Source organism: Salvelinus fontinalis, chromosome 30 (genome assembly GCF_029448725.1).
Source record: "Salvelinus fontinalis isolate EN_2023a chromosome 30, ASM2944872v1, whole genome shotgun sequence".
Classification (NCBI taxonomy): domain Eukaryota; kingdom Metazoa; phylum Chordata; class Actinopteri; order Salmoniformes; family Salmonidae; genus Salvelinus; species Salvelinus fontinalis.
The window spans coordinates 15026760-15037120 of record NC_074694.1 but is presented as its reverse complement, the minus strand read 5'-3'; the positions used below and the strand labels follow the sequence as shown (position 1 = coordinate 15037120).

The 10361-nt window shown below is 41.1% G+C and overlaps 2 protein-coding genes across 2 annotated transcripts in view; one reads left to right on the top strand and one right to left on the bottom strand.

Annotated features, from left to right (window-relative positions):
* LOC129828697 (glutathione S-transferase 3-like) overlaps positions 1-4914 on the top strand; it is a 5175-nt gene extending 261 nt beyond the window's left edge. The window contains exons 1-7 of the mRNA XM_055889835.1: positions 1-575; positions 804-907; positions 1072-1123; positions 1212-1344; positions 1479-1620; positions 3650-3775; positions 4267-4914. The exon at positions 1-575 is cut by the window's left edge and continues 261 nt beyond it. Of these exons, the coding sequence (XP_055745810.1) occupies positions 821-907; positions 1072-1123; positions 1212-1344; positions 1479-1620; positions 3650-3775; positions 4267-4395 (669 nt within the window). The 5' untranslated portion in view covers positions 1-575; positions 804-820 and the 3' untranslated portion in view covers positions 4396-4914. The remainder of the gene's footprint in view (positions 576-803; positions 908-1071; positions 1124-1211; positions 1345-1478; positions 1621-3649; positions 3776-4266) is intronic.
* Positions 4915-5241: 327 nt separating this feature from the next.
* On the bottom strand, positions 5242-9094 carry LOC129828698 (transmembrane protein 14A-like). The gene is made up of 5 exons (XM_055889836.1): positions 8919-9094; positions 8662-8744; positions 7548-7649; positions 7354-7441; positions 5242-7160 (listed from the first exon to the last, which is right to left on the bottom strand). The coding sequence occupies exons 1-5, from the start codon at positions 8996-8998 to the stop codon at positions 7112-7114; spliced, it is 402 nt and encodes a 133-aa protein (XP_055745811.1). The 5' UTR covers positions 8999-9094; the 3' UTR covers positions 5242-7111.
* Between the last annotated feature and the right edge of the window lie 1267 nt (positions 9095-10361).

The following is a 10361-nucleotide window of genomic DNA, read 5'->3' as shown; positions in this document are numbered from 1 at the left end:
GCCAGATCGCCCTCACATCCGCAGTAGAAGAGTAGCTCGTCGGTTTATATACCGAGAAAGAGTCATACGATTTGCAGTTACGGGTTGTGCTGTTTTTGGAGTTCGTATTTTAAAATATTGTGTGTTATAACATCTCCGGTAAGATGGAAAGAGTCGAGAATATGTGATTTGCCTTCTAATATGATTGTTTCACAATGCATTTGTTATTTTACCCATGATGCCTTGCAGACATGCAAATCTCCAACTCAACTCTCATGTTGGTCACATGACACAGTGCTTGAGGTTCACTTCTTCGTTAGAAGCGTTTCGTAACTTTGTTAATTAACTTATTCGGAGTTAACACAAATGTTTTATTTTAGTTTATCTTTATTTAACTAGGCAAGTCAGTAAATAATAAATTCTTAATTTCAATGACGGTGGGCTAACTGCTTGTTCAGTGGCAGAACGACAGATTTGTACCTTGTCAGCTCGGGAATTCGAACTTGCAACTTTTCGGTTACGAGTCCAACGCCCTAACCACTAGGCTACCCTGCTGCCCCACATTCAAGGTGCATATTTGACTCTCGACATATAAGGTCAGTATTACTTAGACTTATCTAGAAATTATTGGTTGATAATTATGTTTTGAATGCTTTTGTTTTTCAGCTTAATTTTCTTGTATGTTTCAGTGTTCTAGTTTCAGAGTAGGCTGTTCACAATGTATAGTAATGTATTTGACAGGCATGCATGCACCAAAAAAATCTAATGCAATGCATCTAGCACACATGAAAGCGTAATGGAATGTGGTTATTTCTTTCCTACAGTAAACTACAATTTGACCATGTCTGGAAAAGTGGTGTTGACTTATTTTAATGGAAGGGGGAGAATGGAGTCAATTCGATGGCTTTTAGCAGTTGTTGGAGTTGAGGTAAGTAGGCTGAACAAATAAAACACAATTTTACTGTAGGTTGTTTACATGAGTTGAAATAGTGGCTAGAGTGAAATAGTGGCTTGACAAACATGTGATGCCCACAGATGGATTACTGAACTGGATGTTCTGTCATAATTAAAATATACATTTTATGTCCACAGTTTGAGGAAGTGAATATAACAAAGCGCCAGGAATATGTAAAACTGTTGAGTGGTAAGTTTGGTCACAATGGTAATAGAACTCTGATAACATGCTCATTGATTTGAAGGGTGTTTAATTGTTTCACCTTAATTCTTTTTAGATGGAGCACTCATGTTTGAGCAAGTTCCCTTGGTGGAAATGGATGGAATGAAGCTGGTTCAAACCAAGGCTATCCTGAACTACATAGCAGGGAAATACAATCTCTATGGGAAAGACTTAAAAGAACGAGTCATGTATGTATGACATTTTTTATGATTGAATTCTAACTTTTATTTACTTGTTTGGTTGTATTGCCGAGACATAAGTGTACAAAAAAGGAGGGAAATCTGCTATGGTTTCAAAGGGTTTGGTTTTCATTTACTTTTAGGATTGACATGTATGCTGAGGGTGTGCAGGACTTGATGCAAATGATGATGGCGTTGACCTTCATGCCGCCTGACGCCAAGAAAACTAAACTGGAGGAGATAGAGAGGAAAGCAACAAGCCGTTACCTCCCTGTGTTCGAGAAGGTACTGTATGATTTGGGCCTTGGCCAGATGGGAAGAGTAGAGCTCACTAAGGGGAGGAAATCTAATCTAAGCTGTTATATTAGCATAACAATTGCAACATACCATGTTTGCTAAGGCAACAGAAAAGAAGGTTGGCACGTTTGCACAAGTTGTATTGCATAAAGAGGCTGTCCACTCCCTAGCATACTACTCGCCAATGTCCAGTCTCTTGACAACAAGGTTGATGAAATCCGAGCAAGGGTAGCATTCCAGAGAGACATTAGAGACTGTAACGTTCTGAGACGTTAGAGACTGTAACGTCTTGAAGCGTGATTCCACGCTTCAAGACTGCTTCGATCACGTGGATTGGGATATGTTCCGGCATTGCGTCCAACAACAACATTGACGAATACACTGATTCGGTGAGCGAGTTCATTAGAAAGTGCATCGGCGACGTTGCTTACCGACCCAATAGGTCCACAGACGACGCAATCGCAACCACACTGCACACTGCCCTAACCCATCTGGACAAGAGGAATACCTATGTGAGAATGCTGTTCATCGACTACAGCTCAGCATTTAACACCATAGTACCCTCCAAACTCGTCATCAAGCTCGAGACCCTGGGTCTCGACCACGCCCTGTGCAACTGGGTACTGGACTTCCTGACGGGCCTCCCCCAGGTGGTGAGGGTAGGTAACAACATCTCCACCCCGCTGATCCTCAACACTGGGGCCCCACAAGGGTGCGTTCTGAGCCCTCTCCTGTACTCCCTGTTCACCCACGACTGCGTGGCCATGCACGCCTCCAACGCAATCATCAAGTTTGCGGACGACACTACAGTGGTAGGCTTGATTACAAACAACGACGAGACGGCCTACAGGGAGGAGGTGAGGGCCCTCGGAGTGTGGTGTCAGGAAAATAACCTCACACTCAACGTCAACAAAACAAAGGAGATGATTGTTGACTTCAGGAAACAGCAGAGGGAGCACCCCCCTATCCACATCGACGGGACAGTAGCGGAGACGGTAGTAAGTTTTAAGTTCCTCGGCGTACACATCACGGACAAACTGAATTGGTCCACCCACATAGACAGTGTTGTGAAGAAGGCGCAGCAGCAGCAGCGCAACCTCAGGAGGCTGAAGAAATTCGGCTTGTCACCAAAAGCACTCACAAACTTCTACAGATGCACAATCGAGAGCATCCTGTCGGGCTGTATCACCGCCTGGTACGGCAACTGCTCCGCCCACAACCGTAAGGCTCTCCAGAGGGTAGTGAGGTCTGCACAACGCATCACCGGGGGCAAACTACCTGCCCTCCAGGACACCTACACCACCCGATGTCACAGGAAGGCCATAAAGATCATCAAGGACAACAACCACCCGAGCCACTGCCTGTTCACCCCGCTATCATCCAGAAGGCGAGGTCAGTACAGGTGCATCAAATCAGGGACCGAGAGCCTGAAAAACAGCTTCTATCTCAAGGCCATCAGACTGTTAAAGCCACCACTAACATTTAGTGGCAGCTGCCAACATACTGACTCAACTCCAGCCACTTTAATAATGGGAATTGATGGAAATTTATGTAAAAATGTATCACTCGCCACTTTAAACAATGCCACTTAATATAATGTTTACATACCCTACATTACTCATCTCATATGTATATGTATATACTGTACTCTATATCATATACTGCATCTTGCCATCTTTATGTAATACATGTATCACTAGCCACTTTAAACTATGCCACTTTGTTTATATACCCTACATTACTCATCTCATATGTATATACTGTACTCTATACCATCTACTGCATCTTGCCTATGCCGTTCTGTACCATCACTCATTCATATATCTTTATGTACATATTCTTTATCCCTTTACACGTGTGTGTATAAGGTAGTAGTTGTGGAATTGTTAGATTACTCGTTGGTTATTACTGCATTGTCGGAACTAGAAGCACAAGCATTTCGCTACACTCGCATTAACATCTGCTAACCATGTGTATGTGACAAATAACATTTGATTTGATTGTGATTTTCTCACAGGCGCTAATTAGCTCCCAGTACCTGGTGGGTTATCAGTTGAGCTGTGCTGATGTCCTGCTACTTGAAACCACCTTGATGTTGGAGGAGAAATGTCCAACAATTCTTTCCAAATTCCCTGTTGTTAAGGTAAAGTTGATTACAAATGTATTTTGTTCTTGACGAAATAATCATTAGTCAAATCATCTTGTTACATTTGAGTCTCATCAAAACATGTTAGAGGTTGACATAACCCCAGTAGCATATGAATATCACATACCAGCTCCACAGCACATTTGTTAGATATCAGTATACAATATGACTGGCCATACCGGTTCAAATGTACTGCTACAAAACCCTGGGTGTGTCCCAATAATCTCTCCTCTCTCATGAAGTCTACACTCTTTCAGTACTTCCCACAAATCTCAAAGCATTGGATTAGTGGAGGCATATTTCTTTTACCAGTAATTGCCTTTCAAATCAGTGAAGGGAAGCGAACAAGTGCACACTCTGGGAGGAAGGATAGATGATTAGGACATATTACACAGCAGATTTAAAAGAAGGAGAGAAAAGAAGTAAAAAGATCCATGAATACTTAAGTTGATTCATTCTTGATTGGGTGTGAATGGTTTTCTTTTCAGGCTTTTCAAGGGAGGATGAAAAGCCTACCAGCCATTCACAAGTTCCTGCAGCCAGGCAGCAAGAGGAAGCCTCAACCAGATGACGTATATGTAAAGACTGTGTGTGAGGTGTTAGACTTCAAGCTCTGATGCTCATCTATAAACATCAAGTAAAATTGACTTTAAAGAGTTGAAGCTAATATAATACATTATCTATACATTATTCCATATTGTCATTCCAAAGTCATAATTTCTTGTAACATGTTGTGGTGGAGAAATTATGACATAAGCCTATGAATTGTTTAACCCTGGCAAAATGAGTGTGGTGTATTGGTTGCAAAACTGTTTTATAACTTGTTCCCTTTGTGCTCACAAGAAGGAGTTTCCGACAATACCCAAGAGAGAACCTTGATTTACTTGGGTGAACGCCCAGAAATAGCCTCTGAGAACTTTATCAGGAGCAGGTGTCTTGTTACACATTCTCTTTTGTACCCAAAACTCCTCGTGCTGACGATGAATCATGTCTGTGTGAGTTGTGTGTGTCCTAGTATAAAAGGTGCTTGGGGACAGTTCCCTCGTAGAGCTTCTGACCGACCTGTACTGAGTGTGCAGAATTTGTTGTAACCTTTCCACTGGTGTCACTCTTAATAAAGTTAATTTACTAATTGACTTGATGAGTCCTTGATGGTAGTTTCTATTACAATTTGTAAGGACAATTGTTTAACGAGCACAAGTATTTTAGGTTTTCCAATAATGTGCACATAAAGAAAAAGGCTGCTGAACAAACAAAATATCCGCTGTAATTAAACCCTCCGTGTCTGTTGTGAGTTTTCCATCATTGATAGAGGATATTTACTGTCATGCAACTGTATATGATTATGTAAAACTATTGAAAGGTAAGTAGTCAAACCGGCAATGCTATAAATGTATTTTGTACGAGTAGTAAATGTCATTGTATTTCTGTTCCCATATCCATTGAACAAATCATAGCCTGTGTGCTTATAACCAGTAGTATATTTAATTGTTCAACAAAAAGTGCTCCTTTGTTCTTACAATGACTGAGTGAATAGTTAGACTGTACTTCATTCAACTTAAACAATTTCCTATGAGACACATAACTATTCAAGGAAGTACAGTGGCTTGCGAAAGTATTCACCCCCTTGGAATGTTTCCTATTTTGTTGCCTTACAACCTGGAATTCAAATGGATTTTTTGGGGGGGTTGTATCATATGATTTACACAACATCCTACCACTTTGAAGATGCTTTTTTTTTTGTGAAACAAGAAATAAGAAAAAAAATGGAAAACTTGAGCATGCATAACTATTCACCCCCCAAGTCGTTCCACTGGTGTACAGCAATCTTTAAGTCATAGCACAGATTCTCAAATGGATTGAGGTCTGAGCTTTCCAAGACGTTTAAATGTTTCCCCTTAAACCACTCAAGTGTTGCTTTAGTAGTATGCTTAGGGTCATTGTCCTGCTGGAAGGTGAACCTCCGTCCCAGTCCAGTCTCTGGAAGACTGAAACAGGTTTCCCTCAAGAATTTCCCTGTATTTAGAGCCAGCCATCATTCCTTCAATTCTGACCAGTTTCCCCAGTCCCTGCTGATGAAAAACATCCCCACAGCACGATGCTTCCACCACCATGCTTCACTGTGAGGATGGTGTTCTCGGGGTGATGGGAGGTGTTGGGTTTGCACCAGACATAGAGTTTTCCTTGATGGCCAAAAAGCTCAATTTTAGTCTCATCTGACCAGAGTACCTTCTTCCGTATGTTTGGGGAGTCTCCCAGATGCCTTTTGGCAAACACCAAATGTGTTAGCTTTTTTCCCTTCTTTAAGCAATGGCTTTTTTCTGTCCATTCTTCCATAAAGCCCAGCTATGTGGAGTGTACCGCTTAAAGTGGTCCTATGGACAGATACTCCAATCTCCGCTGTAGAGCTTTGCAGCTCCTTCAGGGTTATCTTTGGTCTCTTTGTTGCCTCTGATTAATGCCCTCCTTGCCTGGTCTGTGAGTTTTGGTGGACGGCCCTCTCTTGGCAGGTTTGTCATATTCTTTCCATTTTTTAATAATGGATTTAATGGTGCTCTGTGGGATGTTCAAAGTTTCTGATTTTATTTATAACCCTACCCTGATCTGTACTTCTCCACAACTTTGTCCCTGACCTGTTTGTAGAGCTCCTTGGTCTTCATGGTGCCGCTTGCTTGGTGGTGCCCCTTGCTTAGTGGTGTTGCAGACTGGGGCCTTTCAAAACATGTTTATATATACTGAGATCATGTGACAGATCATGTGACACTTAGATTGCACACAGGTGGACTTTATTTAACAAATTATGTGACTTCTGAAGGTAATTGGTTGCACCAGATCTTATTTAGGGGTATCATAGCAAAGGGGGTGAATACATATGCACGCACCACTTTTCCATTTTAATTTTTTAGAGTTTTTTTAAACAAGTACTTTTTTAAATTTCACTTCATCCAATTTGGACTATTTTGTGTATGTCCATTACATGAAATCCAAATAAAAATCAATTTAAATTACAGTTTGTTATGCAAAAAAATGGGGAAAACGCCAAGGGGGATGAATACTTTTGCAAGGCACTGTAACAACCTTTTTACTCACCATTCACATAGCATTTAGTCATTGTGTATGTGCACTCATTGCCCCAGTGCTGCATACTTTAGGAATTACATAAAAGCAGTAATATGATCATAGGTTGCAGGATCAAGTTCTTTAAAGAACGTACAAACATTAAGGATGATTACAATAATACATATAGGCAAGCACAAACAATGTGCAAATGCAAATTCATCCCTTGTGATGACATTTTCCATCTTGCTTTAGTTGGTTGTTGTATTGTTCAAATCACATTACAATGACACTCATGAAGAGAAGTCGTAGGACCATCAGCACACTGAGTAAAAAAAACAGATATGATAACTTCATATTGATTGTGCACATTAATTATTTAATTAGAAACATTCCAAAACAGGGTCAATTGTAACAGCCATCAAAATACAATGAAAATCAGCAAAGAGTTTCACCTAACCTCCATATATTTCAAAACCATGCAATAATGAGAATAGTGGACTTTAGATGATTCTCACCTTAGTCCTGCCATGATACCACCTGGCATTATTTTACCAGATTTCTTGAATCTCATTCCCATTACTATTGTCAGCGCTCCTGAGGCAACTGAGGAAAAAAAAGAAGATGTAGGAAATTCTATGTCAAGACATGTCAAGACCTAAAATATACACATCCCAACACGTATACATCCCAGCATAGCAGGCATACTAACCGAGGGAGTAGAAAGTCTTGGTTGGGTCATTTGAAATCATGAAGGCCCCATAGGCGGCTATGCTGCCAAACAATAGCCCAGCTATCAGTGACATGACACTACCTGTAGTAAAAAATATATAGAATATCTGTTACTTGCTCAGCTTGTTAACAGGATCAAAGTCAGTAAGACCAAGGAGCTGATTATGATATACTACAGGAACGGGGTCCAAAAACACGTGTACAGTCGTGAAGAAGGCGCGACAGCGTCTCTTCCCCCTCAGGAGGTTGAAAAAGTTTGTCAAATCCTCAAAAAGTTCTACAGCTGTACCATTGAGAGCATTTTGACTGGCTGCATCACTGCCTAGTATGACAATAGCACCGTCCTCGATCGCATGGCGCTACAGAGGATGGTGCGGACAGCCCACCACATCATTGGGGCCGAGCTCCCTGCAATCCTGGACATCTATATCAGGCAGTGTGGAAGGAAGGCCCTGAAAATCGTTAGACTCCAACCCCCCCAGCCATAGACTATTTTGTCTGCTTCCGTACGGCAACCGGTACCGGTGCATCAAGTCTGACACCAACAGGCTCTTGAACAGCTTCCATCTCCAAGCAATAAGACTGATAAATAGCTAACAAAATAGCTACACGGACAATCTTTATTTAACTTTTAGTTTTGCACAGGGCCCTGCACATACACACACTCCATCATCTGCTCACTCACATTATATGCACATACATTTATACTGACTCTATACACACTCACATACAAGCTGCAGCTGCTACTCTGTTTATCTTATATCCTGTTGCCTAGTCACCTTACCCCTATACATATCTACCTCCCACCACTCCAGTATCCCTGCACATTGTTAATATGGTATTGGAACTGACCCTGTACACAGTATAATTACTTAGTTATTGTGTTCTTCATATTTCTTCTTCTTTCTGGTGTTTTTTCAAGTATTACACTGTTATTGATTATTGCATTGTTGGGTTTTGAGTTTGCAAGAAAGGCATTTCACTGTACTTATTTATGCAGGTGACATTCAAAACTTGAAACTTGAATGAAACTGTGATAATGACAAATTAATGTTGCTTTGTGCATTTTGAACTGCTTGACTAGAAACTCCTACCTTTTTTCTTGTATCCCATGAATCCCCCAAAGACTATGGCTGCAGCGTAGCCAAATCCAAGCCAGTCAATTGCCATTGCAGTGCTGTGGAGCAGGAGTATGGGTAAACACCAATTCATCTTAGACTACATTGCTAACTGTTACAAGATACTGTAGCTAAATACAATTATGTAGCGAACGGAAACGGACACTTGACAAACACTGACCACTTGAAATATATGCATACAACTCAGATAGGAATATAATGAATTCATTTACCTGGTATTTGCTAATTTAAACGTAAAATAAATGAGTAAAAATGTACGCCTGTTGTCCCAATGGGTCTGTTCGTTTTGCATGCCCCGGTGTCCAGGATGAGTGGAGGTAGTACATTTGCGACCATTCCATTGGTGCTTAGTTTACATTTTCAGCCACCCGGGTACCGGTCCATGCAAAACGAACTCGCCCAGTGGCACTAGGAAGTGTTATGTGAAAGTGCGCATGCGCGTACAAATTACGCGCTCACAACTGCATCACTTCCCTTTCAACCTGTCTTCAATAACCCACTAAAAAATACATAAAAAAGAAATTAATAACGAAAAAGAAACGAACAAAGAAAATACCAAACGCTTTTGATTGTCATTCCGTTATTACATAAGTCTCAAAAACACAAATGAACACAAGCATAATTTAATCATTGAACAAGTTTATGGTGTCAGATCAGGTTCAAATGTGGTATAGGGCAAGGTGAGTAGGTCAAAGTACATTTATGACTAAGGCACTTTTTCTGCATTGCATTAACAAGTATTAAAGGATATGCATAAGAGCAGCACAATCTTCTGAACTTTCTTAGCAGCACATTAGATAATTTGAGAGGAATATTTAGGAAATTAACAAATACAAAATATAAATGTATCTCTTCAATCAACAAGGTAACATTTTCATTCTATATTCATAGGATTTTTTTGTATCTGCATTTCAGGAAAGGCATGCACAACTGTTCAAGTAAGGTACAGGATGTCAACAAAACAGTCTGTCCATGTACATACACTACATAGCCAGAAGTATGTGGACACCTGCTCGTCGAACATCTCATTTCAAATCATGGGCATTAATATGGATTTGGTCCCCCTTTTGCTGCTATAACAGCCTCCACTCTTCTGGGAAGGCTTTCCACTAGATGTTGGAACATTGCTGAGGGGACTTGCTTCCATTCAGCCACAAGCATTAGTGAGATCGGGCACTGATGTTGGGCGATAAGGCCTGGCTCTCAGTCAGCGTTCCAATTCATCCCAAAGGTGTTTGATGGGGTTGAGGTCAGGGATCTGTGTTCTTCCACACCGATCTCGACAAACCATTTCTGTATGGACCTCACTTTGTGCACGAGGGCATCGTCATGCTGAAAACAGGAAAGGGCATTCCCCAAACTGTTGCCACAAAGTTGGAAGCCCAGAATCATCTAGAATGTCATTGTATGCTGTAGCGTTAAGATTTCCCTTCACTGGAATTAAGGGGCCTAGTCTGAACCATGAAAAATAGCCCCAGACCATTATTCCTCCCCCACCAAACGTTATAGTTCTCACTATGCAATTGGGTAGTTAGCGTTCTCCTGGCATCCACCAGACCCAGATTAGTCCATCGGACTGCCAGATGGTGAAGCATGATTCATCACACCAGAGAACGCGTTTCCACTACTCCAGAGTCCAGTGGCGGCAAACTTTA

Coding starts and splice junctions, on each gene's coding strand:
- LOC129828698 (XM_055889836.1), bottom strand. CDS start 8,998: ATGCAAAACGAACAGACCCATTGGGACAACAGGCGTACATTTTTACTC. Junction 8,745..8,918: donor TTTAAATTAGCAAATACCAG/GTAAATGAATTC, acceptor CCTGCTCCACAG/CACTGCAATGGCAATTGACT. Junction 7,442..7,547: donor CAAGACTTTCTACTCCCTCG/GTTAGTATGCCT, acceptor TTTTTTCCTCAG/TTGCCTCAGGAGCGCTGACA.